The sequence below is a fragment of the Lynx rufus genome, unplaced genomic scaffold (assembly GCF_022079265.1).
Source record: "Lynx rufus isolate CCGP_SWC_20201006 ecotype Redwood Valley unplaced genomic scaffold, mLynRuf1.p SCAF_4, whole genome shotgun sequence".
In the NCBI taxonomy this organism is placed as follows: Eukaryota; Metazoa; Chordata; class Mammalia; order Carnivora; family Felidae; genus Lynx; species Lynx rufus.
This window is the reverse complement of record NW_025814856.1, coordinates 32,305,934-32,329,213: the sequence shown is the minus strand read 5'-3', so window position 1 is coordinate 32,329,213 and position 23,280 is coordinate 32,305,934. Positions and strand designations below refer to the sequence as shown.

Below are 23,280 nucleotides of genomic sequence, written 5' to 3'. Positions count from 1 at the left end.
GAGTCTTAACGAGGAGCATACTGGGGGGAGATATAGCAGGTCTGCCCAGGGAGCATGACATCAAGGAGTAAGGTGTTCTTTTTGGTTTTGCATCCCATTTAAACTTACTTTGCAAAAGGATGTTGTGGATTTCATTTGCATCGTTTCTTCCCCAAAGTGTTTTGGAATTCACTGCCGAACTCAAAGGATATCAAACAGGTATAGAGCCTGTTTTCACCAAGTCAGTTAAGAGAATTCCCTATGACAGTTTATTTTTGTAGAAGCTGTGTCATTAGCAAGCAGCAAGCCAATTACTCCGGCTGCATTCCTAGGAAAAAAGCGTTCTTAACTGCTTTGCCCACAGTCTGCTGGCTCTTAATTACCACAAGCTAAGAGCCTGGTGTGTTGCCGGGTTAGAAAAGAACAAGCCCCCAGCCTGGGGCTTGTCCTTACCTGATTTCTGTGCCAGGACAGGGATGATGGTTTTCACAGCATTGCTGGCACACTCTGGCAGCTGCTGTACAAAATTTGGGAACAATCAGCCAAGGTCTGCCATTGCCAGTAGAGCATTGCTAACATCTGTGATCCGTGGGAGCTCTGTACAGGTGGGTTGAGAGCTGTTTCCCTTCCCCAGTTAGAATTTTGATGATGTCCTGCCAGAGAGACAGATGTTGATGGGATTTTTCTGGTGGGGTCGAAGGGAATCCATGGGGAAGCTGGATGTCATGGTTCCAGAAAGCCAGGCACATAATAGCAGACAGGGTCAGTTGTGCAAGATAAGTAATGAATGCACGCGGATTGTGCCAGGTTATAACATGCTGAGAAGTACCATTAGCTCTGTGAATATACGGTCTTCACCCGGGACCATGTTTTTTCTCTGTTCTAGAGTCTTCTGACATTGTTGGCTCGCTCATGTGACTGACAGCTTCCTTTTGCCCTCATACCTTTTTTTTTTAATGTTTTCAATAATTAATTAGTTGGGTTTTTATTAGAACAAAAGGACTTTTTGATCTTGTTTTCCCTCCTGGGCAGTGTCTCTAGCTTACTCTTCATAAGCAGTTTCACCTACTAGATTTAGTTTAAATGTTAAGCTTATGGGTTCTATACACTGGGAACAATGGCAGTGCCTTAATAAATTGTTATTCATTTAATACCTGGATGTTAATACCATAACATCAGGAATTTTTTTGCCACATGGCAGAGAAAAAAATAAGACATATTTGCTGTCAGGTTTTAGACCTCACTGGAGAACTGATTCTGAGACCCAATTTAATCATCCTGACTGGAAACCTACTTAACTGAGACTCTTGTTCTGAATCATGCTCAAGGATTTTGTAAGAATTTAAAACTCTAGGGGTGCCTCGCTGGCTCAGTCGGTACGTAGAGCTCATGACTCTTGATCTCGGCATCGTGAGTTCAAGCCCCACATTGGGTGTACAGATTACTAAAAAAATAAATAGGTAAACTTAAAAAAATTAATTTAAAACTCTAAATACCACATCAAACCCTGAATTTTAAGTCAGTATTCACTTTTGTTTTCTCACTAGTTCGTTTCCCAGCTGTGACTTCCCTTTCTCCCTTCCTTCATCTGTCCATCTGTCCGTGTAATCCATCCATGCATCTATCCATGCGTTTATCTTTTATGCGCTCATCCCCCAACTATCCGTCCATCTATCCATTTATTTAGCAATTAGTATCAAGAACCTAGTAAGTGTCAGGTTTGGTGTGAGGCACTGGAAATACTATGGTAAATAGGTTGGTCCTGTGCCTTTCTTGGCGGCGCTTGCAAACACATACTGTTTTGATTCTTCCTTTCAGAAAAAAGATTCATTGTCACAAATCACCAAAAATTGTCTGCATTTGTTGCCTCAGCCTGTGTTTATTGAGGTTCTTCTGTATGCCAGACCCAGTGCCAGCAGACAACAGGATCTAAACCAGAAAACACTCCTGCCCTCAGGCAACTGGGGAGAGAGAAACAATAGTCACATAAACAGGCAGATCTGCATGAATCCTCCTCATGGGGCGTAAAGGCAGAAACCTTCCCAAGTTAAAAAAAAAGCAGAAAGATAATCTAGAACCAAGTACACACATAATGAAAATCACTCAGCTGTTAATTGCAACCTCCTAAGTTAAATAGTCCTTACAAAGCCCCAGCAAGGACCCAGGGCTGAGATGCTGTGATTGAGCTGTGGAATTTTTCTGAGTTCCCCAGCAGCCTGAGCAATACGGGAAGCCTTATTTACGTAGCTGTTATTGTCAGATCAAAGAAAGCATACCATATTCATAAAGAAGACAAAACTTCCCCAGTTACTAAAAAACTTCTCATCAAGTTTTCATACAGGGAACACGAAATGTCCGAGAGACCAAGGAAGTCTGTTCAACAAACTGCAGCAAAGGCAGCAAGCTGAAAGGAAGCAGTAGTGACAGGCTTCTGGTCCATTGTCCTCGGCTCCTTTCCCTTGGAAGAGACCCTAGGGATACTGCTGATGACCAGTTGTTAAGAGATGTGAGAGAGAGAGAGAGATCTCTCAGGTAATATACCCAGTGTGTGACCCCAGCCAGAATCACCCAGTTTTATGTATCCTGCCTGGTTTTCAAACTCTCCTGGTTGTCTTAACTCCCCAGAGCCACAAAGCAGTGAGTAGTAGAAGGAAGAAGGATTAGGGTTGCTCATGTAAGTCTCCTTGTCCCTCACCTTCTCTCAGCGATGCACTCCCTCAACCCCTCGGAGCCTAGAAGATAGACTTTGCTTTTGTATCTTTCAAACATTCCATGTGAACCAAAATTCATTTTCATATCCGATCGATACTTTCCTTTTCTTCTCCATTAACTCCTCTCATTTGCCTTTTTAGAAGAGATTATTTGACTTAGACTCGTAAATGATAAAAGAAAGAGACAAAGAGAAAGACCATCCTCTGCTTTGGCTTGTATTTGCGTCTCTGATTTTTGCACAACCTTTAACGACATTGGCCTAATATCTCATCAGCACTTGGAGTTTTTCCTGTTGTCCATGTAAATCACTGCAGTGGCCTTCAGCCTTGGCAGATAAGTGAACTGTAAATAATTTTGCTTTAAAATGGATCGATTTGTCATCTTTAAGCCACATGAATTCTTTTCATCATTTAAGCTCCTAAGTGCTGTCTGTATTCATTTACTCTTCTGAGCAAATATTTTCAGCTCACTTTATAAGTACCTTCGTTTTGAAATGATTTTGTGAAATACTGATGAGTTGATTTTTTTTTCCTATTTCCAATTATAAAAACCATTGCATCTTCCCAATTGCCCTGGCCTGTCAATAGTTAGGAAATCATTTGTTCTAGGGAGGTTGGTACAATTTTATTTTAAAAGACCTTATGACACAAGTGTGTGTGGGTAGTGTGTGGCCAAGGACTTTTGTGGAGCTTTGAAAATTGAGCCCATTTCTTTCTTCCTAGTCAACTGATACGAGATTTAAAGATAAAAATCTTCCTTCCCAAATAATCAGAACAGTGACAAGAGCTAGCTTTGGAAATACCCATCCCAGTATGTGGTACATCTTTCCAACTAGTCGCTCAAGCCGGAGACCTGGGAAGTGAATATCCGTGGTTCCAAGATGTCCTCCCCTCCTTTTCCTCTTCCCTGCCCTCCATTCAGCAACACCTATTGAATCTGGCACCAAAATGTCTTTGACTTCACTTTTTCCCCCTCCCCTTCATTACTGCTATTCTGTAGTGTAAACCACCTTGGATCCCTCACATAAAATACACGACAGCCTCTCCTCTCTGCTTTTACTCCTGTCCACACCAACCTAGTCACCCCCTCAGTAGCCAGACCAAACTCTCTATAAGTTATTTGGGTCCTGGCACATCCCTGCTTTAAATTCCTGATTAGATTTCTTCTCCTCTGAACTAAGAATGAAACCCAAACTCTTTAAAGCACCCCTCAGAGTCCTTGCAGTATCTGGTCTCCAAGCATATCTGAGGCCATCCCACTCCCTTGCTGTGTCCCACTACGTTCTCTCTCTTCTTCAGACAGCCCAAGCTCGTTTTTGCTTTGAAGACTTAGCACATACTGTTCCCATTAATGGGCTGTTTTTCCAGAAGTCTCTCCCTACCACCTACCCACAGGACATTGCAGGATGTTGGTATCAAACTGTTAGGTTTACGTGATTAATGTCCATCAACACACACACACACACACACACACACACACACACCTAGATACAAGCATCAATTCTAAGAGTTTAGGTACTATCTCCCTTTGCACATTTATGCCTGAGAATCTGGCTCACAGCAAGTGTCCTGTGTGTACTTATTGGATGAGTGAACTGTAATGCATGTCAATATGCATTGTGGGTAGCTACGTACAAGGGCTTGGTCTGGACGTTCTGGCATTTGTGTGCTAGGTCGTCACGTGGTGCTGGTATGCATCGAAGAACAGACTTGAAATGTCTCTTGAGCTACAGATAGATCTCTTGGGACCAGTTTCTCACCTAGAAAAATGAGGAGAAAGACAATCCCACCAGATGCAAATCTGATCCTGTGCTATAACTAGTTCAGAAGTGAATTTGTTCTCATGCCCCAGGTCTTTGCTGAGAGGTAATTCCGGGTGGCTGTAGGTACAAGTTGACTTTAATTTGAGAGATACATAAACATGACTTTTCTCCTGGACGGTTCTGGGCTCTAATCAGATAAAAGGCAACATGAAAGCTAATTAGCATGCCCACAGAAGGGAAGAAGGCATATTTTGAACTCTAGCACATACACACAGAGCATATAGCTTCAAAAAACTTAGACTACCAAGATACTGAATACAGAATATATCTTCAAATCAAGTGGTTTGCATAACTGAACTTGAAAAGAAACATAAGGCGAGGTTAAATCTTATCAGAGGAAAATCTAAACCGCTTCCAGAATGTCGTGCATTAGCCCATTAGCGTGGGTTAGAATATGTCATCTAGTGATAGCTTTAAGTGGTGACAGTTTTTTTTGAGCGTGTTCTCAGGATGATGCTTTATTTACTTCTGTTTGCCAAATTTAGGAACAGGGTTTAGGTGGCATTTAAAAGGGATGCAGAGATGCAGTTCCAGAAATAGTTTTATTATTAAAAAAATTTTTTTTTAACGTTTATTTATTTTTGAGACAGAGAGAGACAGAGCATGAATGGGGGAGGGTCAGAGAGAGAGGGAGACACAGAATCCGAAGCAGGCTCCAGGCTCTGAGCTGTCAGCACAGAGCCCGACGCGGGGCTCAAACCCACGGACTGCGAGATCATGACCTGAGCCAAAGTTGGATGCCCAACCGACTGAGCCACCCAGGCGCCCCTCTCCCACTCCCCCTTTTTTTTTTTTCAACGTTTATTTATTTTTGGGACAGAGAGAGACAGAGCATGAACGGGGGAGAGGCAGAGAGAGAGGGAGAAACAGAATCTGAAACAGGCTCCAGGCTCTGAGCTGTCAGCACAGAGCCCGACGCGGGGCTCAAACCCACGGACCGCGAGATCATGACCTGAGCCAAAGTCGGATGCCCAACCGACTGAGCCACCCAGGCGCCCCCAGAGACAGTTTTACAAACTCATTGCACATTCTGTCATTTTGTATTAAGTTGGACCGGAGTCAGACATTTGTTGGGAGGTGAGAAAGGGTGTTAAAATTTGAAAAATGGCCCAAGCCATTTCTGGTGGACTTTGTTTGCACACCGTGGTAATGGCAAAGCTGTTCTTCAGTCAAACCTGAGATTTCCAGGTCCTCCGTGTCAGAGATTTGTTAAATCCATCTGAGGGTCTCGGGAAGCCGCAAGACGGCAGACACAACCTGTGCACATGATCTTGTGGGCATGTGTGTAAAAACACATGTGCGTTCTCTGCAGGAGAAAAGGCCAGCCCGTTAGCAGATTCTGTCAGTGGGGCAAGGTTGCCAGAAAGAAATTTTGCTCCAGTTCAGAAGGAGGGGGTGAGCAGCAGAGGTTACATTGGGGTTCCAGGGACTACAAAGTAACCCTGGGAAAGAAGACTGTGACCTTTCCCTCAGGTAACCCTGCAGGGCAGCTCACTTTAGGTCCCAGTGCGGCTTTGTGAAGCGTCGTCTTGACCCAAAGGATCCTGAAGATTCGGGGATCAGAGACTGACGTTAACTGTGAAATGAATTTAGCGTCAATAGACCAGTCCCACATTCTGGCATTTGCTACTATTTGAGGAACCCAGAGATGGTGGGCATTTGAACGAGGGGATGCGGTTCTTAGGGTGAACTCCAGAGGTCCTTAATCTGTGGAATTACTTCCTTTTATATTTAAAATACTCTTTTCCTCCTTTCCTGAGAACAAAAATAAAACACTACCAAAATATAAAAAGTAACAGCTGCATTAATTCTCCTTACCAAGGTTTACTTCAAGATGAAAATAGCTTTAAATTTTGTCTTGATTATAACAAGCATTATCTATACCTTATAAAAAGCAGATGGGGCGTCTGGGTGGCTCAGTCGGTTAAGCATCCAACTTCGGCTCGGGTCACAATCTTGTGGTCTGCGGGTTCAAGTCCCTCGTCAGGCTCTGTGCTGACAGCTCAGAGCCTGGAGCCTGCCTGATTCTCGTCTCCTTCTCCCTCTGCCCCTCCCCCGCTTGCGCTCTGGCTCTCTGTCTCTCTCAAAAATAAATAAACATGAAAGGGTGTGTTGGCCGTTAACATTTTCTGACTTGAAGTCTTCAAGCATATCTCCCCAGGGAGGCAAGAAGGCAGCCACTGAGGTTCTTGGAGGGCAGAAATCAGATAGCTGGCCCCAGGAGCCGGAGGTGCTGTCGGGAAGGACTGTTAGAAGCCGGAAAACCAGGTTTTCTTCCACATCTCTGGAACGCAGATCCATGTAGGTCTGAGCTGAACACTTCATCCTCACAAGGGAACGGTGTCGATACGGTAGTTGTCCCTGCCCAGATCTCAGTGTGCTCTCGTGTCGCCTTCACCAGAGTATGTACGTTGTCCCCCGGAGTCTGAGTGAACTGAGCCTCTCAGGGTTTTATTTACCAAGACCTCTTTGCTAGTGTAGAATGTGGGCCTCAAATTTCTCCCGCAGGCACACCAGATATAATTTTAAGTGCTCTGTCTTGCCTTCATCAAATACATGCCCATCTCCTCACCTTTGAATCCTTGCCAAAATCCATATTGAGACCTGTAATCTGTAATAGTCAAGGGTAGATGAAGTTTCTGCCTTTCTGGGACTTTCTTCAGATACCGATATCGAAGCGAAGACTCAAAGGGGAGGGCGTAAAGGGACCTGAGACTGAGATGAAAGGGAACTTGAACATTTCCATGAAGATGGGGAATGAAAGGTGACGGATACCTGGGGAGAGAGGGAGGAAGGTTTTGATAGGGTTGATTGTAAGACCAAGGGGAAGATTGTGATGCTACATGGAACTTTAGGGAACTGAAATGCTCTGGGTCAAAAGATCTTAGGAAACCAATTAACCAGCACAAGCTATACAGGTCCCATAAGAGAGGACAGAGATACCCCTTCCTGTTCTCTGCCCCTTTACGGTGCTTTTAAGCAGATAAGTATAGGGACATAGCATCTATTAAGTGAGAGGCAGGATTCCAGAATTTGTATTTTGAATGGGGGAAACTGAACACCGGGGCTTACCACCATCTTTTATTCAAGGAAATAAGAACTGAAGTGATTTCATTTCCTGCCAGGTATTTTTCTTCCCACTAGGTTTTGCTCTCTATTCAATCACCATTCAAACAAAGAGCATTTCATAAAATGGGAAGGGTCTTTTGCTGAGCAGGTTTTAAAGCACAGAAACCTGCTTATTCTATTGAAATTTAATGAAACTCTTTCCTTTTGAATGCTGCTTGGACTTTGGACAGGTTGCAGATCTAACAAGGCTGACCTCCGGAGGTCAACCCATATAGAAAGTCTGATCTTGGTTTTTTAAGCAACAGCAGTGTCAGGAGGTAAAGAGGTGAAAGGTGACTCCTACAAAATTTGAGTAGCTAAGGATTATGGAAGCTCTTCATATGATAACTACTTATATGCTTATAAGTACCAGTGCACATATAATGCTAGGCATGATTTTTTAAAAGGTCTGATCTCTTCCTTACAGTGTTGAAGAACTAATGGCAAAAGGTAAAAGTGGGGCATTTTATTATTGAAAGATGCAAAATGGGAAGTCCCCAGGAACATTTTTAGCCCTGATTGTATTTACTCTGGCTGTTATAGCCTTACATTTAAATCCCTCATGGGGGCGCCTGGGTGGCGCAGTCGGTTGAGCGTCCGACTTCAGCCAGGTCACGATCTCGCGGTCCGTGAGTTCGAGCCCCGCGTCGGGCTCTGGGCTGATGGCTCAGAGCCTGGAGCCCGTTTCCGATTCTGTGTCTCCCTCTCTCTCTGCCCCTCCCCCGTTCATGCTCTGTCTCTCTCTGTCCCACAAATAAATAAACGTTGAAAAAAAAAAATTTTAAATCCCTCATGGTATTTTGTGTCCCATGTTTTGTCCAAAAATTGCTGATGTTGAAGTGATACATCTCGTATCTCTCCCCTGAATTTCAAAGTCATGGATCCACTTGCTTATAGGACACGTCCAGATGCATGTCTCATAGCTCAAATTTACAAGCCCAGAACTGAACTCTTACTTCTAACTGCACAGACCCAAATAATCTTCCCCCTTATCGCCGCCATATCAGTAAGAGGCTACTTGAGTCTTGCAGTTGGATCAGACCCTCAACTTTGAAGCCGTCCTTGATTCCCTTCTCTCACACCTTGCATACAACCTACTCGTCCCCATCTCTGCCACATTACCCTGGTCCAAGCCATCATCCTCCCTCACCTAGATAGTTACCACAATATCCTAAGGTCTCCCCACTTCACGGCTTGCCCTGGGACCTTCTAAAACAGCAGCCACAAAAATGAGGATGCTAAACTGATACATCTTGTAAAACATGCACCCAGGGTCTTAGCTGGGAACCTGTGATGGAAATTGGATTTGTTTTCTGCTCCAGCCCAGAGAGCAATATGGTTTGTGATTATGTCTTCCCATCTGGCCCGCCCCTCTCTCTGTCTGCCAATCACCTGGGGATTTATCTGCATGCAGCACTAGCTGGAGAAAGATGGAAACCCAAATGTTGTTGACGTATTTACATATGTGTGCGCAGACGTGCTGAACAAAAACAAGCTGATGGAAACACCCACTCAGAGAGCCAATAACAATTCTCTTCTTGCTTCTCTCACTCGCTTGCTTTCAGCAACCACTGGAAAGAAAAGACAGCCAGAATAGTTCTCAGCACAGTGTTTCCAGCCACCGGAGCCTGCACACGGCCTCCCCAAGCCACAGCACACAGGTGCTCCCCGAGTACCCACCTGCAGAGGCCCCAACTCCAGATCAAACCGACAGCTCTGGGCAGAAAAAACCAGATCCTTTTAAAATCTGGGCCCAGTCCAGGAGCATGTATGAAAACCGACGTGAGTAGCACCCTGGCCCCTGTCTTCCCGAGCCCCCTCCCCAAGGCTTCAACCGTCTCCTGAGGCTTCTTGAAAATAGATTTTCAGTGTGTACACAGAGGAGAGGTAAATCAAGGTGAGAGGCGAAAGCTTCTCCGAGTAGTGATAGAATCTGCTGGGTGTTCATGGAGGATCCATTATGTGTGCAGTTTGGGGAGGGCTTGATATGGATGGTGGTCAAATAAAGGGCTTGGATAAAAATGGATTTATTTTTCCCTTCACTTAGAAGAAGTGGCAGGTAAGAGCTGCTGTCTCGTTAACTCTTGCCCGTGTAGAGACCGTGGCCTCGTTCTTGAGAAACAGCTCTGATGTACCACAGAACGTAAATACGATTGGTTTGGATTGCAGGAGTAATGAGAAGAAATTAAATGCTTTCTTAGCGGTCTCCTAGTTTTTTTAAGAATACTGGTAATTTTTTTTTTTTTTTTACCATTACCAGCCTTTTTAAACATTCCCCTTAAAAAAGGAAGGAAAAAAAAAAAACCCACAGTGAGTGGTTTGTGCTTTAATTATTTATACTGTGGTCATGTGTGTTCCTTTGGCTTCACCTTTTCGATAAATGTGAACTGGTGACGGCATCCATCCGTCACTTTTTGGCTCTTAATGCCCTTAATAGTGCCTTTGTGTTTTATTTCTTTTCATTATGAAATGATTCCAAACACTGTTCACAAAACATAATAATCATTGATCCTGCCATTATCAGTGAAAGCCCCTAAGGCGCCCTAATCTTAGAGGATACAGACTGACCCCCTGTTTTGGAAGTTGCTCTTAAGTGACATTTTCTCGTGAGGACGACTGGTCAGGATGCAGCAGCCCGGAAGGAGTCGACAGGAGCGTTTTCCCATCGGGCTGTGGGGTGGGCGAGAATGTTTAATGAGAGAGGAGGCGTGGTCTGGGGAAGGGTCTGATTAAAATTGGAAGCAAGGAGAGACTCATTCTGTCCATCCTCTTTGTGACTGACACCCCCCCACCCCCTCCAGCCCCAGACAAGTTTTGTTGATTGCCACAGCTGTGGTTGCTTCTCGGGCAAAGCCCCCAAGGCTCCAGCCTCTTGCCCACCCACTCAGACTTGGCTCTGAAGCCTTTCCTCTGCTGGCTGGAGTGATTCCTCTGTGACCCAAACAAAACAGGGCGGGGGAGGCCAGCATCCCCATCTGAGAAGGATAGTTGGCCACCCTCCTGGGTGAAATTCAGCAGTTAGGGGGCACAAGGCAAGTCTGGAGTCTTGACAATTACCAAATTTTGGAAGTCCCTCAGGGTCACTCTAGTCTTTCCTTCGTCAAGGGAGAAATAGCATTGCGTTCTTACTACAATAGTGTGGGACACGAAATAAGCCGTTTTGGCCAAGGGTTCCCTATGCTGACAAAAGCCAGATAATCTGAGAAGGAATTTATTTAGTCCCTGGTCTAGAAAGACCCCCTAGAGTATCCCTGAGGCCAGGCCAGAGGAAATGAAGTTCCATTTGGAACACCCCTTGTAAGCATTAGTTGGTACGTATGAACCCGGGGTCTGTCCTCACTCTGTCTTCTCACTCATTGTAGTGATTTCATCGAACAAATGTTTTCCAAAGAGGAATACTTTCACATTCTCTTCACACTTCCCTCTAACCATGTGGCTCCTCCAATCAATGGCCCACCTTCGGCTGATGTTGAGATATTGCTTTATTGACCAAGCACCTGCTTTTCTCCATACAGTACACATTTATGACTGAATTTCTCATGGACGAATCTTTTGGTGATAAAAGAAGTCGTGTTCTGCAGTGCTGCTGGGGCATGGCAGATTGACAGACGACTAATGTACCCATTTAATAGGAGACACCAGCTCAAATTCCATGTTCACCTTGGGGGAAGCAAAATTTCTTAAGAATTTAGTGTCTCGGGGCGCCTGGGTGGCGCAGTCGGTTAAGCGTCCGACTTCAGCCAGGTCACGATCTCGCGGTCCGTGAGTTCGAGCCCCGCGTCGGGCTCTGGGCTGATGGCTCAGAGCCTGGAGCCTGTTTCCGATTCTGTGTCTCCCTCTCTCTCTGCCCCTCCCCCGTTCATGCTCTGTCTCTCTCTGTCCCAAAAATAAATAAACGTTGAAAAAAAAAAAATTTAAAAAAAAAAAAAAAAAAAAAGAATTTAGTGTCTCATCAAATTTCCCAGAAAGTTTTTACCAGGAAAAAAAAAATATGTACTCTTACCACACAGCCAGCTAGCTTACTTAAGCATCGAAATTATTCAGGCGGCTGTCAGACCGAAATATTTGGAATGGTGCCAGTTTTGTCTCTACTTTCTATAACATCTAAGGAATAGGATCTAGCAGCATAAATGAGAATCAATTTCTTTTTGGGTGATTGGAGGCTCCATAATTGAGTGATCGTAACAACTTAATTGATGTTAAGATTCACATGGATTTCTTCCTCACCACTCAATGAGAGTAATGATGAGACTCCCCACCCCCCATGGTAATTATTCAGTGTCTGTCACAGATTTTCTTCTTTTCACAGTACCTGCAAATGAACCTACATCAATCTTATCTTTTAATCAGTGTTTTGCTTTATCCCAGATCCATTTCTCCCGTTACCTTAGATTGTTTTTTATCTTGTCTTTCAGAGGAAAAAAAAAAAATACAGCATGTAGCCTTGTTAGATGTGATTCCCTGCCCCTCCCCCCAAAACATATTAAAATGAACAAAATTCTCCAAGAAAAACGGGGAACTTGAAGTCAGGAATAACACTTTCATTGGACCCATGTTATCCTTTTTATTTGGAAGATAAATTTTTCTTCTGTTTCATTTTATTTTGAAGGACAGGGTGAAGATTTACACAGTCTCTGATCAGATTCCTTCACGTGGTCTAAATGCTGTACAAAGTAGTGTATTCCTGATAGGGCCATCTGTCAAAACACCAGTGTCAAAACGAATCAATCTGAGTTGCGGATGTGTTAATAAATCCCTTTGAAGGGCTTAAATGTTTAATTAAAAACAAAGTCAAGTATGGAAGTCCTTTAAAAGCCACGTGGCCTGCTTTGTATTTTCTCTAGTAACATGTCAATTGCTCACATGGCTTTAAAAATGATACTGATACAGTGTTACTAGCGAATGTTTAAGAAGAAAAGCTAGTATCTCCTGTGTAGGAAAGGAAGTCTAAAGCTTGCAAGTGCAACAGTCTCTGTTCATAAAATAGTTTGGAAAGAAAAAAGTCAGAGCTGTTGTACCAATGTTGTAAACCTGTGCTATTCAGGAGAAACATGCTCGCAGGTTGGAATTGGTCACAGGGATCCTTTACTGTAGTGAGTTTAAGGAGCTTGGTTGTATTTCCAGATTTTAAGAGCTGTTATGACAGCTCTTATTTGTGTTTTGTTCCGATCTTGGCCAGATCTGATGATTTTTGACTCTAAATAAAAGGCTACTCTGGTTGAACTGCCTAGAATTCATCTGAACAGGTATTACTACAAGAATGAATTCCATTGGGAATCTGATACTTTTCAAAATAAATGCTGTGGCGTGGCAGTAACAAAAGTAAATTAATTTTTTTTTTCAAAAGGAAGTCAGGGTTTAGACAGACCTGAAGTTCATGACATGATTAAAACAAAGTCATACGAGAATGTGTACTTTAAGGTATAATTAAATGGGAACCGTCGGGGATGGTAATGCTATTTCTGTGAAATTCTCCATGGAACAACTGTAAATACCAGCTTTTGACAAGAAAAGCACCATGAAAAAAAAGAAGAAAAAACCCACAGAATCAAATTGTAGTCTTTTAAAATCCATAGCAGCCATGACCTTTACTGTGAAAGCTTAACTGCACGTTCCTTATCAATCACAACTAAATTAAAATGAACTAAGAGAAAGCACATACATTAAGCTTTGCAAAATTGTGAAATTAATATTCCAGCTATGTCACCTTCGCCTGCATCGGGATTGAGCAAGGGTGAAAGAGAAAGAGAAATCAGTTCCACGAGTTTTGGAGAATGTCAGAGTAAGGATCCACTGAAAACTTTTATTTCTCCATTATTATTCATACTGTTTGATGTTGCCATTGGTCTCGGGGGCTGGGGGAAACCTCAGAGAAGGGAGGGAAGAAAGAGAACTGCCATGAATAGAAATGTTATGGCACTCTTGTTGACCAAGCACAGACCAAAGACAAGATGAAATAGAAAGTGATGGGCACATTTTATCCAAGTCTGGAAATGTGTGTCTGTAGTAATGGAGACACCAGGAGGTTTCTCTGCAAACCTAGTGACTCCATTCTTTGTAATTATCAAAGGAAGTCTTTTGACTGCTTTATTGAGTTGTCGCTGGCATCACCAAAGGAGGTAACTGCTGACATTGTCCCCCGTGCAAGGGCTTAAAAAGGAGAAAAACCGGACAAAGTTTTCTTAGTTCTTTTTTGATTCAGCCTTTCTCAAAAAAAAAAAAGGGGGGGGGAGGGGTGATATCAGTATCAGAAAGATAATTCCTCCCTGCTGCCTCCTAAAAACTTAATTCTTCTAAAATCTGCCTGAAATAAAGAGGAGAGCAAACCATTTGGGGGCAGGGATTAGAAACCTCAGTGCCCCTGGGCAGAAGTGGCAGCCGAGAACACAAAAGAGAGAAATTCTGTAATTCTGTAACACAGTTCATGACTGATTTATCACCAAAGTCAGCTATTTGGGTACGTGGAGTGTGGTTGATGGGAGAGTGTAATGGTCAAAATGCCAAAGTCAAAGTGCCAAAAGACTTTCTCTGTAACATGTCTGTGTTGATGTACCGTGTTGGTGTCTGTGTTTTCCTAGCTCATCACTGGCATCTTCAACGTCTTTGGTGTCTTTGGGCATCTTCCTTTTCAACAGGAAGCTCTTGCAACAAATTTGCCACTTTACCGCTGATTCTCAGAGAGACACAAATGCTTTTTTTCCTATGGACTAAACTGTATGATAAGCCTAAGTCTTTTGGCCACACCACCCATACCATAGTAACTGAAACCTAAATGAGTCAATGAAGGCAGAAACTTGCTACATTTGGTGCTAGTGGAGGAGGGGCAAGTGTTCTTGTGTTCAGTGATGCTGAGAAAAATGGGCGTAGGCTGAAGTCTCTGCAGAGATCCTTCCCTTGTTGACAAAGGGCTCAGCAGACTTCAGGCAGACTCTGCCAGCAACCGTGTGCTGGCTGCAAAGCACCCATGGTCTATTTTGGAAATAATCCTCCTGCTTGAGTGAACCCAAGACGGAGACCCAACCTGATTTAATTTGTTGTTTCAATGAGGCTATTAGAACAAATACCCTTTCGGCAGCTACTCGAACAGAAAGAAAATACTGTTACCTTAGCGTGCTCAAGAAAATATCATTCTCAAATTGTGTTTATGGGAGTCCTATGATGTAGCTTAACTGCATATTCCATGGAGGCTTGTAGCTTAGCCTCCACAATTATAATAAAAAAGCATTGGGCATAAAGCACCAACGAAAGCCCATCGTATTAAGATAGCTCAGGCAAAAATATTGGACTCCAACTTCTCTGACTGGTACTTACCTGTCCATTTAGTTTCTTCTCTCTCGGCGTATTCATTGACTGTACGTTCGAAGCGATTGGGTGAGTCACTAAAAAGGGACATCTCTTCCCAACTTGAATTCTCCCTCCCCACTGTACAAAACTGAAGATGAGAATTAAACCCTCAGGCCTACGCACTCCTTCAACCCAAAACCCTACTTCTTAAACAAGCCAGAAAGTATGTAGGACAGTATTTGAAAGTTTCCTTTAGGATTCACTGCCACCAAACCATTTTTTTTCCTTAAATAAAAGATATGTCATTTAAAGATCACAAAATACACTTGTATACATTAAAATACTAACAAAGAATTAAATAGAAATAATTTTTTATTACGTTCGTTAAATAACACAGTGGTATATAGAACACTTTCACATACAGTGGGTATTGTCTTACAGAAGTTATTTTTCTTTTAATAAATGAGAATTTTTATTTTAAAGCTTGGACCATTAATGAGTTTTAAGAGTAAAATATCAAGTTATTGGATAATAAGTTAATACTTATAATTTTAAAATATTATAGGCAAATTCTGGAGTAAAGCAGTCATTCTAGTGGAGAAAACATGAAAAATTGATACGGAACACTTTTGTAGTCATCATTCATGTTGAGAATATCGAAGGCCAGCTACTTTTGGGTAGTACTACTGAAATCATAGCAAACTTTGCAAAACTGGACATATTAGGACGTTCAAGAGTAACTTTTGGCAAAAATGATCTAGCAAATCAGATGATTGGATTGCAGATCTTGATAAAGGGAGAAAGAAGTGTTGTTTTTTTTTTTTTAAGTGAAAACTCTTTGACTCAAGCTGTTTTCTTTCATCCTCTACTTGGTATGACATCAGATGACTTACTAGGACTTCTAAATTCTCAGAGCGAGCTTCGGTTTCAATGGTCACTGTGGCTTGGCATGAGCTCTCGTCTCAGACACAGGCACCCACTTTGTGGTCCCATACATAATGATTTTAATTTACTTAATTTTTCTGACAATAATACCAAAGGCAGTGGTCAACACTGACTTCTGGCTTCGTTCAGGATAATAGCCTGGGCTTGATTAGGAATTATCAAACAGTGATTAGTCCTTTGAAAAAACGTAGGGCCCAGTGACCTGTCCCCCTACTGATTTCTGCCCAGTGTCCTCCATTATTTCATCCATCCGGATTATTTTGCTTCCTACTCTTGTGTCGGAAAGCTGTCATCTGCTCAAGCACCATCAGGATTGGTCTTCTGTGTTCACCTTTAGAGCAGGATTCCTTTTATCATAGAAATAACCTCCCTCTTCTTTCTTTCTTTCTTCTCTGCAGTTCCAGATTACCAGGAACAGGACATCTTTCTCTGGAGAAAAGAGACTGGATTTGGATTTAGGATTCTGGGTGGAAATGAACCAGGAGAACCTGTGAGTCTCTTGTCTACCTCTTCCGCCCAGTGCTATCTTCTAAGATACCAGAGCCAACCGGCAGCCGTGGCAGATCACCAAGATTTGAGCCCAGCTGCGTGCAGCACAGATCTGCCTTATCTCTGACAGTATGGCTCATCCACTGGATTCAAAGAGACTAGTTCCCTACTTAAAAGTTTGTATTTGTGATAACAAGTGGCAGCAGCAGCATCTGGAGCTCCCCATGAAGGAAAGTGAAAACAAAAAGCAAAATAATAGGCATCAACTAATAAAAACAAATAAAAATAACCCTGAACGAAGGTCAGGAGACATTTAACCTTCTTGATCCTCAGGTCCCTCATCTTTAAAATAAATTTAGTATCCTATCACAGGACTATTTTGAAAGGAGAAAAGAGAACTAAAGATAAATATTGTTAACTTCTTCATGATAATAATTAATAATAATAATAATAGCTGTCACTTATTGAGCACTTACTATGTGCCAGGGCCTGTGCTAGTGGCTTTTAATATACATTCTCTCATTTCTCCATCAAACTCATGAATGTATCCCCATTTTTCAAATTATCAAATAAAGACAAAGAAGGGTTAATTCAGTTGCCCAAGATCATAGCATTGGTAAGTGGAGGGACTGGAACGGGTCTGACTTCAGGGTCCATATTCTTAATCACTCTTTTGTCAAAATTCCTTGTAAACTTTAAGTACTAGGTAAAGGTAGTCACAAGCATTATTGTCTACAGAAGGCAAGAAAACACAAATATTTTAGCTAAGGTTTAATGAATGGTAAATACAACCAGACCCCAAATATAAAGGCTTCTCTGCATGTGGGTGCTAAAAAAGTACAGCGATGGGACATCAAACCAGGCTTTGCTGGATTCATTTCTTCATTGAACAGTATTCACTGAGCATTCCCTATTGCTAGGCATAGTGCTGGACCTTTAAAGAAAAGTAGTATGACTATTATAATTTCCAGAGCTTCTAGAAGGAAGGTTCTTAGGTAAACAGAAAAGGAGAAAAGATTTTGCAAATGACAGGGTAAAGTGATTTATTTCTGCAAAGAGGACAAAGAGTGAGTCATCACCAGACCACAGGTAAATGGAAGGAACCAAACAAGAAATAGTTACTCTTGGGACACCTGGATGGCTGAGTCAGAAGAGCATGCGACTCTTGACTCTTGTGAGTTGGAGCCCCATGTTGGGTATGGAGATTACTAAAAATAAGTATATAAATAAACTTTAAAAAAAGGAAATAAGTTACTTTTCCACCGTTTAAGAATTGTTATAGCACCTTCACAATGGCCTGGTACCCACTGGGTGCTTAATAAACGGTTATGGCAAGGATGCAGCCATGAATGAACACACTGAATTGTTCTCAACAATGTGAAGGCCATCAGTATAATGGTAAATCAAAAGGTTAATGTTTCACCCGTCATCCACTTATTCAACAGATTTATATTGGTCACATCGTACCACTGGGTGCTGCTGATACAGACGGCCGCCTGAGGTCTGGGGATGAATTAATCTGTGTGGATGGGACACCGGTCATTGGAAAATCACACCAGCTTGTGGTCCAGCTTATGCAACAAGCTGCCAAGCAAGGCCACGTCAATCTCACTGTGCGGCGCAAAGTGGTGTTTACAGGTATGTTTTTCATTCATTCCTTTAGACAGCGCATTGTCACTTGATGCACAGAAAAGGCTTCCTTCCTGTGTCTGCCTCCTCGAGCATCTATTTTAGCAAATCTTTGCAAATGTGATTAAGCTCAGAATTTCCAGATGGTCTGCTTCTCTCAAACCCAGCAGAACTTCTGTCACTCAAAAGTACTTTAATGTGCCATTCGTGCATGTTCAGCAAAAGCTTCTAGAAGAAGACTAGTCAGATACACACTACCTCTGCTCATCCCCCTTGCCGACCAGAAGTTAGTCACCTTCTTCATTTAATGTTAATTCTCAACAAAAGAGGTCATTCTAAAAGTCAGGAGAGTTGTAGCCTCAAATTAAAAGAACAAAAATTAGTTCTGTGCTGCCAGATAAGCTCATAAGAAGTGAATGATCCTTTACTCTGTTTTTGCCTGCATATGTAATCAGGCAAGATCTGTTTTCTCCATCAGAAAGGTGTAGAGGTGGCCAGTGCTAGGCCATCTTTGACCCCTTCCTCCTGCCTGCAGGCTTTCAGGTACTGTACGTGAGTTCTCCAAACATACAAACCCTTTCTGGCCCAGCTCAAATAAAACCTTCTCTGTGAAACCCTCAGAAATTCCCTCCTTCTTCCAAATGCCTTCCGATCTTGGCATTCCTTCCTTGCCATTCTTGTGAATCATGGTTTACCTCTGTATCAGAATCTGCCATTTTGAGACAGTTCATTGTCTCCTTCCATTCACTCACCAGCCTCTTGAAAGCACACTTGGTGGTAGTTCCCCTGGGTATGTCTACAGCCCCCACCTTGAAATAGTGAAGACGGAATGCAGAAAAAAGCAGATTAAGCGTTCTATCACTTGAATTACTGAAGAAGTAGGACATGAAATCCTATCATTTCTTCATAGCTTTAATATTAATGAAACAAATACTTGCCAAATAAAATTAACTGGCACCTTGTTAAAAATGTTTTGTATAGCTCACTTAAATGGCATGTCATTAATTATAGAATTAAGATATCAGATTCCAGTGTGAGAGTCCTACCTTAGTGAAACCAGGGAAAACAGTGTTAATCAGTCATGGATTACGCTCCAAGAGCTCATCTGCGGCCTCGGAGAATTTCTTAAAATGGTATTCCATGCAGCCAGAGGCTGTCAGTTAAAAATGGCTTTGGAGATGGCGATGAAAACCTTCTGACTTCACTGACCCAAATAAAAGTAATAGAAGCAATGTGATTTTTGTTTGTTTCAGATTTGTTTTTAAATATTAAATATTTGGGCTTTTTAGCTTTGGGTCAATGCCATGTTAAATCTCTTAAGACACATGAGACTAAGTACAATAAGCCAGTCACAAATATCGTATGAATTCACTTATATTCAAATTCACAGGGTAGTCAAATTCATAGAGACAGAAAGTCGCATGGTCATTGCCAGGGGTTGGTGGAGGGAAAAATGGCTAATTAGCGTTTAATGGGTACAGAGTTTTAATTGTGGCAAATGAAAAGTTTCGGTAGCTGGATAGTGGTGATGATTGCACAACATTGTGACTGTACTTAATGCTTCATGCCCCTGAGCTTTACACTTAAAACTGGTTAAGATGATAAATTTTATGTTATGGATATTTTCCCACAATAAAAAGAAATCTATGAAGGGAGAAGCTTCAAAAATAAATGCCTTACCCAAAACTCAAACACACATTTCGTTGGGAGCATCAAACCTAAGTGGCTCCTACCTGTTACTGTGACTTATTTAGGTGTGCTTTACCCTGTCACCCGATAAAGCGGTAAAACTGGAATCCTAATGGAGGCTAATGTACCCAGGAGTGTGATCAGAGTGGACAATGACAGGTGGAAACCAGGGAGAGAGACTAAGTATACCTCTGACAGGTGTTGTCAAGAATCCCACAATATGGCAACCTTAATGGCAAGGCCAACGAACAGGGTCCTGCCTGATGGAAAAATGAAAAGCAAAGCTGCTTGGAAGGCGGAGCAGAAATGTGACTTTTGTGGGCAGTGACAAGGTGAACGTGCACCAAGGTCTCCGAAGCGAAGGTGGCGGTCGTCCCTGGTGCAGGCCACCCCTGCACCGGTGTTCGTGTTCCTGTGATTCGTGCCCCCGGCAGTAGCTCCGAGTGGGCCCCTCTTGCAGCCAAGTTGAGCCTGAGAGTGGGTACTGATAGGCAGGGTGCTGTCAGTGACACGAGCTGGGCGTCCCCTGGGGTGTTTTCACGTGGCGGTGGATACCGTGCAAGAGCCTTGTACACGGCTGCAGCGGCCCCAGCGTCCGGAGCCTGCCGGGCCACGGCCTCCTTCCGGGCCGCGGCCACCTTCCGGGTCGCGGCCTCCTTCCGGGCCGCGGCGCTGCCGTGCTGGCCGGCCGGCGGGCGGGCGCAGCAGCCCGAGGCTGAGCCGGGCCTCTCTGTCGCACAGCCCCCAAAGCTGAGAACGAGGTGCCCTCGCCGGCCTCCTCCCACCACAGCAGCAACCAGCCTGCGTCCCTGACGGAGGAGAAGCGCACCCCGCAGGGCAGCCAGAACTCCCTGAACACGGTGAGCTCGGGCAGCGGCAGCACCAGCGGCATCGGCAGCGGCGGCGGCGGCGGCAGCGGCGTGGTGAGCGCGGCCGTGCAGCCCTACGACGTGGAGATCCGGCGCGGCGAGAACGAGGGCTTCGGCTTCGTCATCGTGTCCTCGGTGAGCAGGCCCGAGGCCGGCACGACTTTTGGTGAGTGTCCCCGTCCGCTCTCCGGCCCTTCCCGGGATGCTGGCGAGTGCGTTGCGTTGCAAGTGAAAGATGGGCAAAATCTCATTAACAGAAATGCCTTCATGCTTTTCGCTTCAGGTAATTGAAGTCATAATTGGGGGTGGAGAGTGTTTTGTAGCTTTTCCCCACCTGAAGGTGGGACTTTTGGGTTTTTTTTTGTTTTGTTTTGTTTTTTAACCTTTCAGCGGCATGCAGAATGCGTGTCCACATGCGCACAAACAACTTGAAGCATAAATGATATTTGCCTGAAACTTGGAGAGCAACCTCGACAGTGTAGAGTGGGCAGTTTTTGTCAAAGAAAGCCTTTTGTGAGGTCCTGAGTAGGAGGTCATTAACAGCAGAAGCCTCAGCAGGTGTAAGGGTTTTTAGCCTAAGCTTATGGTTTTACAGAAATGCCTAGGGAGCAATACAGGTGTCAGGAGTAAACATAATTACATGCAGTGCCCGTTCCACCTTACCTGTGTCCTTTCTCTACTCTTTCCCCATCTGAAATTTTTAAATGTTAAATATTTTTAACCTGTCTGGTTAAGGATCTGGTTAAGATCTGAGTTCAGAGCCATTTGTCTTCGCTGCCCTTGAATTCTAGCAGGGCCGATTTACCTGTCTCATCCGGATATTGGGGGTTTCAGCAGAGTATGGAGAAATGCACTTGTCACCCTCTGAGAAGGTTAGCTGATGGGTATACTAGCAAAGACAGGACCCACATAAGTCCAGGAACCTAGTAATCTATGAATCTATTTCCTATTAGAATGGATGATAAAAATGTACTCCAGAAATGATCCATCATCTTCATTAGATAAAGAGTCATGTGTTTATCTCCCAGGCACATTTGTTCATTAATAAGGAATGGGATGAGAGACGGGGCAGGGCTGTGTGGGCTTTGAAATGGACTCTGCTCTATCTGCAAAGGAATTGTCCCCAAGAGTCCGATGACCAGTGACCCAGGTCACTGCTGGCCGAGATCAGGCCAGGTGCTCTGTCCCTTCAGCTTTCGGATCCACTAGCACTCCCTTTATCTTCATTTAGCCTTTGTACGTTGCTTCCTGCAAAAGCCATTTCCCTAAAGTCTGTTCATTAGGAGTCCGTGAGTCAGTCAGGTCTATGCATGTGTGGCTGCAGTAACAAACGCCCGTTACTAACAGTGCTTCTGTGAGCTACATTAATAAAGTTATCGCAGCATGTCACGAAGGGATGACCGGACACCAAGGCAAGGTTTTTGGGGGCTTTGTTTGTAAATTAATCTGGGGGGCTTTTCTATGTAATTTAAAAATATTCAAACATGGCAGAGAGGGGTAAGAAATCCCATTGTTTGATCCTCCCCATGCACCCCTTGATCTTCTCAGGATTTTAGAATTCTTGGTTTTACTTTTCTCCATCGAAATAGATGTGTCAGGTGGGAGGTTATGTGTTATTTAATGAATATTGAATGTCTTCTCACAATTTGGTCTTTGATTGTTTCCCTCTGGCTCTGACAATAAACAAGTTCAACTTTCCCTAATACCTTGCATGAGACTCCTGTTTCCCACTCTACAGAGCTGTCCTCCTACCTGTTGTTTGATACCTTTCTCCTGTGAGTTGTTTGTGGAGATGCACTAAACTTAATGAGGACCTTGAATTTGAGTACGGAGGCTTTCCATACCTGCCTGTTGGATTCCAAAAAACCATTTGCTTCCCTATTAAAAGCTCTGTGGCCTTGACCTTACGTGCCGTGATACAGACGCGGGCAGATATGCTGAAATTCAAAGAAATTGGGATGCATTTCCCCCCACATGGTATCCCCAAGGTCCAAATTATGACAGAAGAGCCTAGCCCATTTCAGTGTCTTCCATGCCCGTTTTATCGTCCTTTCCAAAAGGTGACGCAGCTGCGTAGCTTGCTTCACAGTCCTCAGAAAGACGAATTCTCGAAATAGGGAACTATGCATTTAGCTGGAGACCCTGTGCCAGGCCTCAAAGTCAGTTTCCCACCCCTCGCTAGAAGTTAGCAGTGCACGTGGTTATGACCTGGGGTGCCTCACAGTGCACTAGAAACCTTCCTCTTCAAATGCACTTTTCCTGGTTTTCATGTTGTAGATGTGCAATAAGTAATAATGAGAAAGGAAATGATCAAAGGAAAGGGTTGAGGAAGGATCTGAATCCAGCTTCGGATCACTGTCCTTAGCCTGAGTAGGTACCAGGTTTTCACTGTCCTTTGAGGGGATTTTTGTGAGGAAGGTGGAGGATTTCAGCGCTAATGAGCCTTTCGGGCCCTTACCCTGAAAGCGCACGCGACAGGCTGATTGAGCAAAGGTCATAAAAGGTTGGGTGTTTTTGTTGGCTCATCTCTTGTAATTATGCCTTTTTTCTAAAGCTTTCATCATTCCGGATAGAAGGCAGAAGGACTAAGTGTTTGTCCATTAGGTGTTTTCAGATGGAATTTCTGGTGGTAGCTGACTCTTAGGCCTCCCCAGACACCTAGGGATTATTTTTTCTAAATGGAGAAAGAACAAAACATTGGCAGAAGCTTAACAGCTGGCAAAAGTGAAGTGACACGAGCACACAGTGTGTAAA

At 43.5% G+C, this 23,280-nt stretch overlaps 1 protein-coding gene across 5 annotated transcripts in view; it reads left to right on the top strand.

Annotated features, from left to right (window-relative positions):
• Positions 1-23,280, top strand: part of MAGI1 (membrane associated guanylate kinase, WW and PDZ domain containing 1) — a 632,775-nt gene that overhangs the window by 592,103 nt on the left and 17,392 nt on the right. For 4 of the 5 annotated variants that reach the window (XM_047096308.1, XM_047096307.1, XM_047096306.1 and 1 more), the window contains 5 exons: positions 9,187-9,403; positions 13,320-13,403; positions 16,249-16,340; positions 17,785-17,977; positions 20,399-20,692. In XM_047096308.1, coding sequence (XP_046952264.1) covers positions 9,187-9,403; positions 13,320-13,403; positions 16,249-16,340; positions 17,785-17,977; positions 20,399-20,692 — 880 coding nt within the window. The remainder of the gene's footprint in view (positions 1-9,186; positions 9,404-13,319; positions 13,404-16,248; positions 16,341-17,784; positions 17,978-20,398; positions 20,693-23,280) is intronic. The other variant, XM_047096305.1, reaches the window with a different exon arrangement.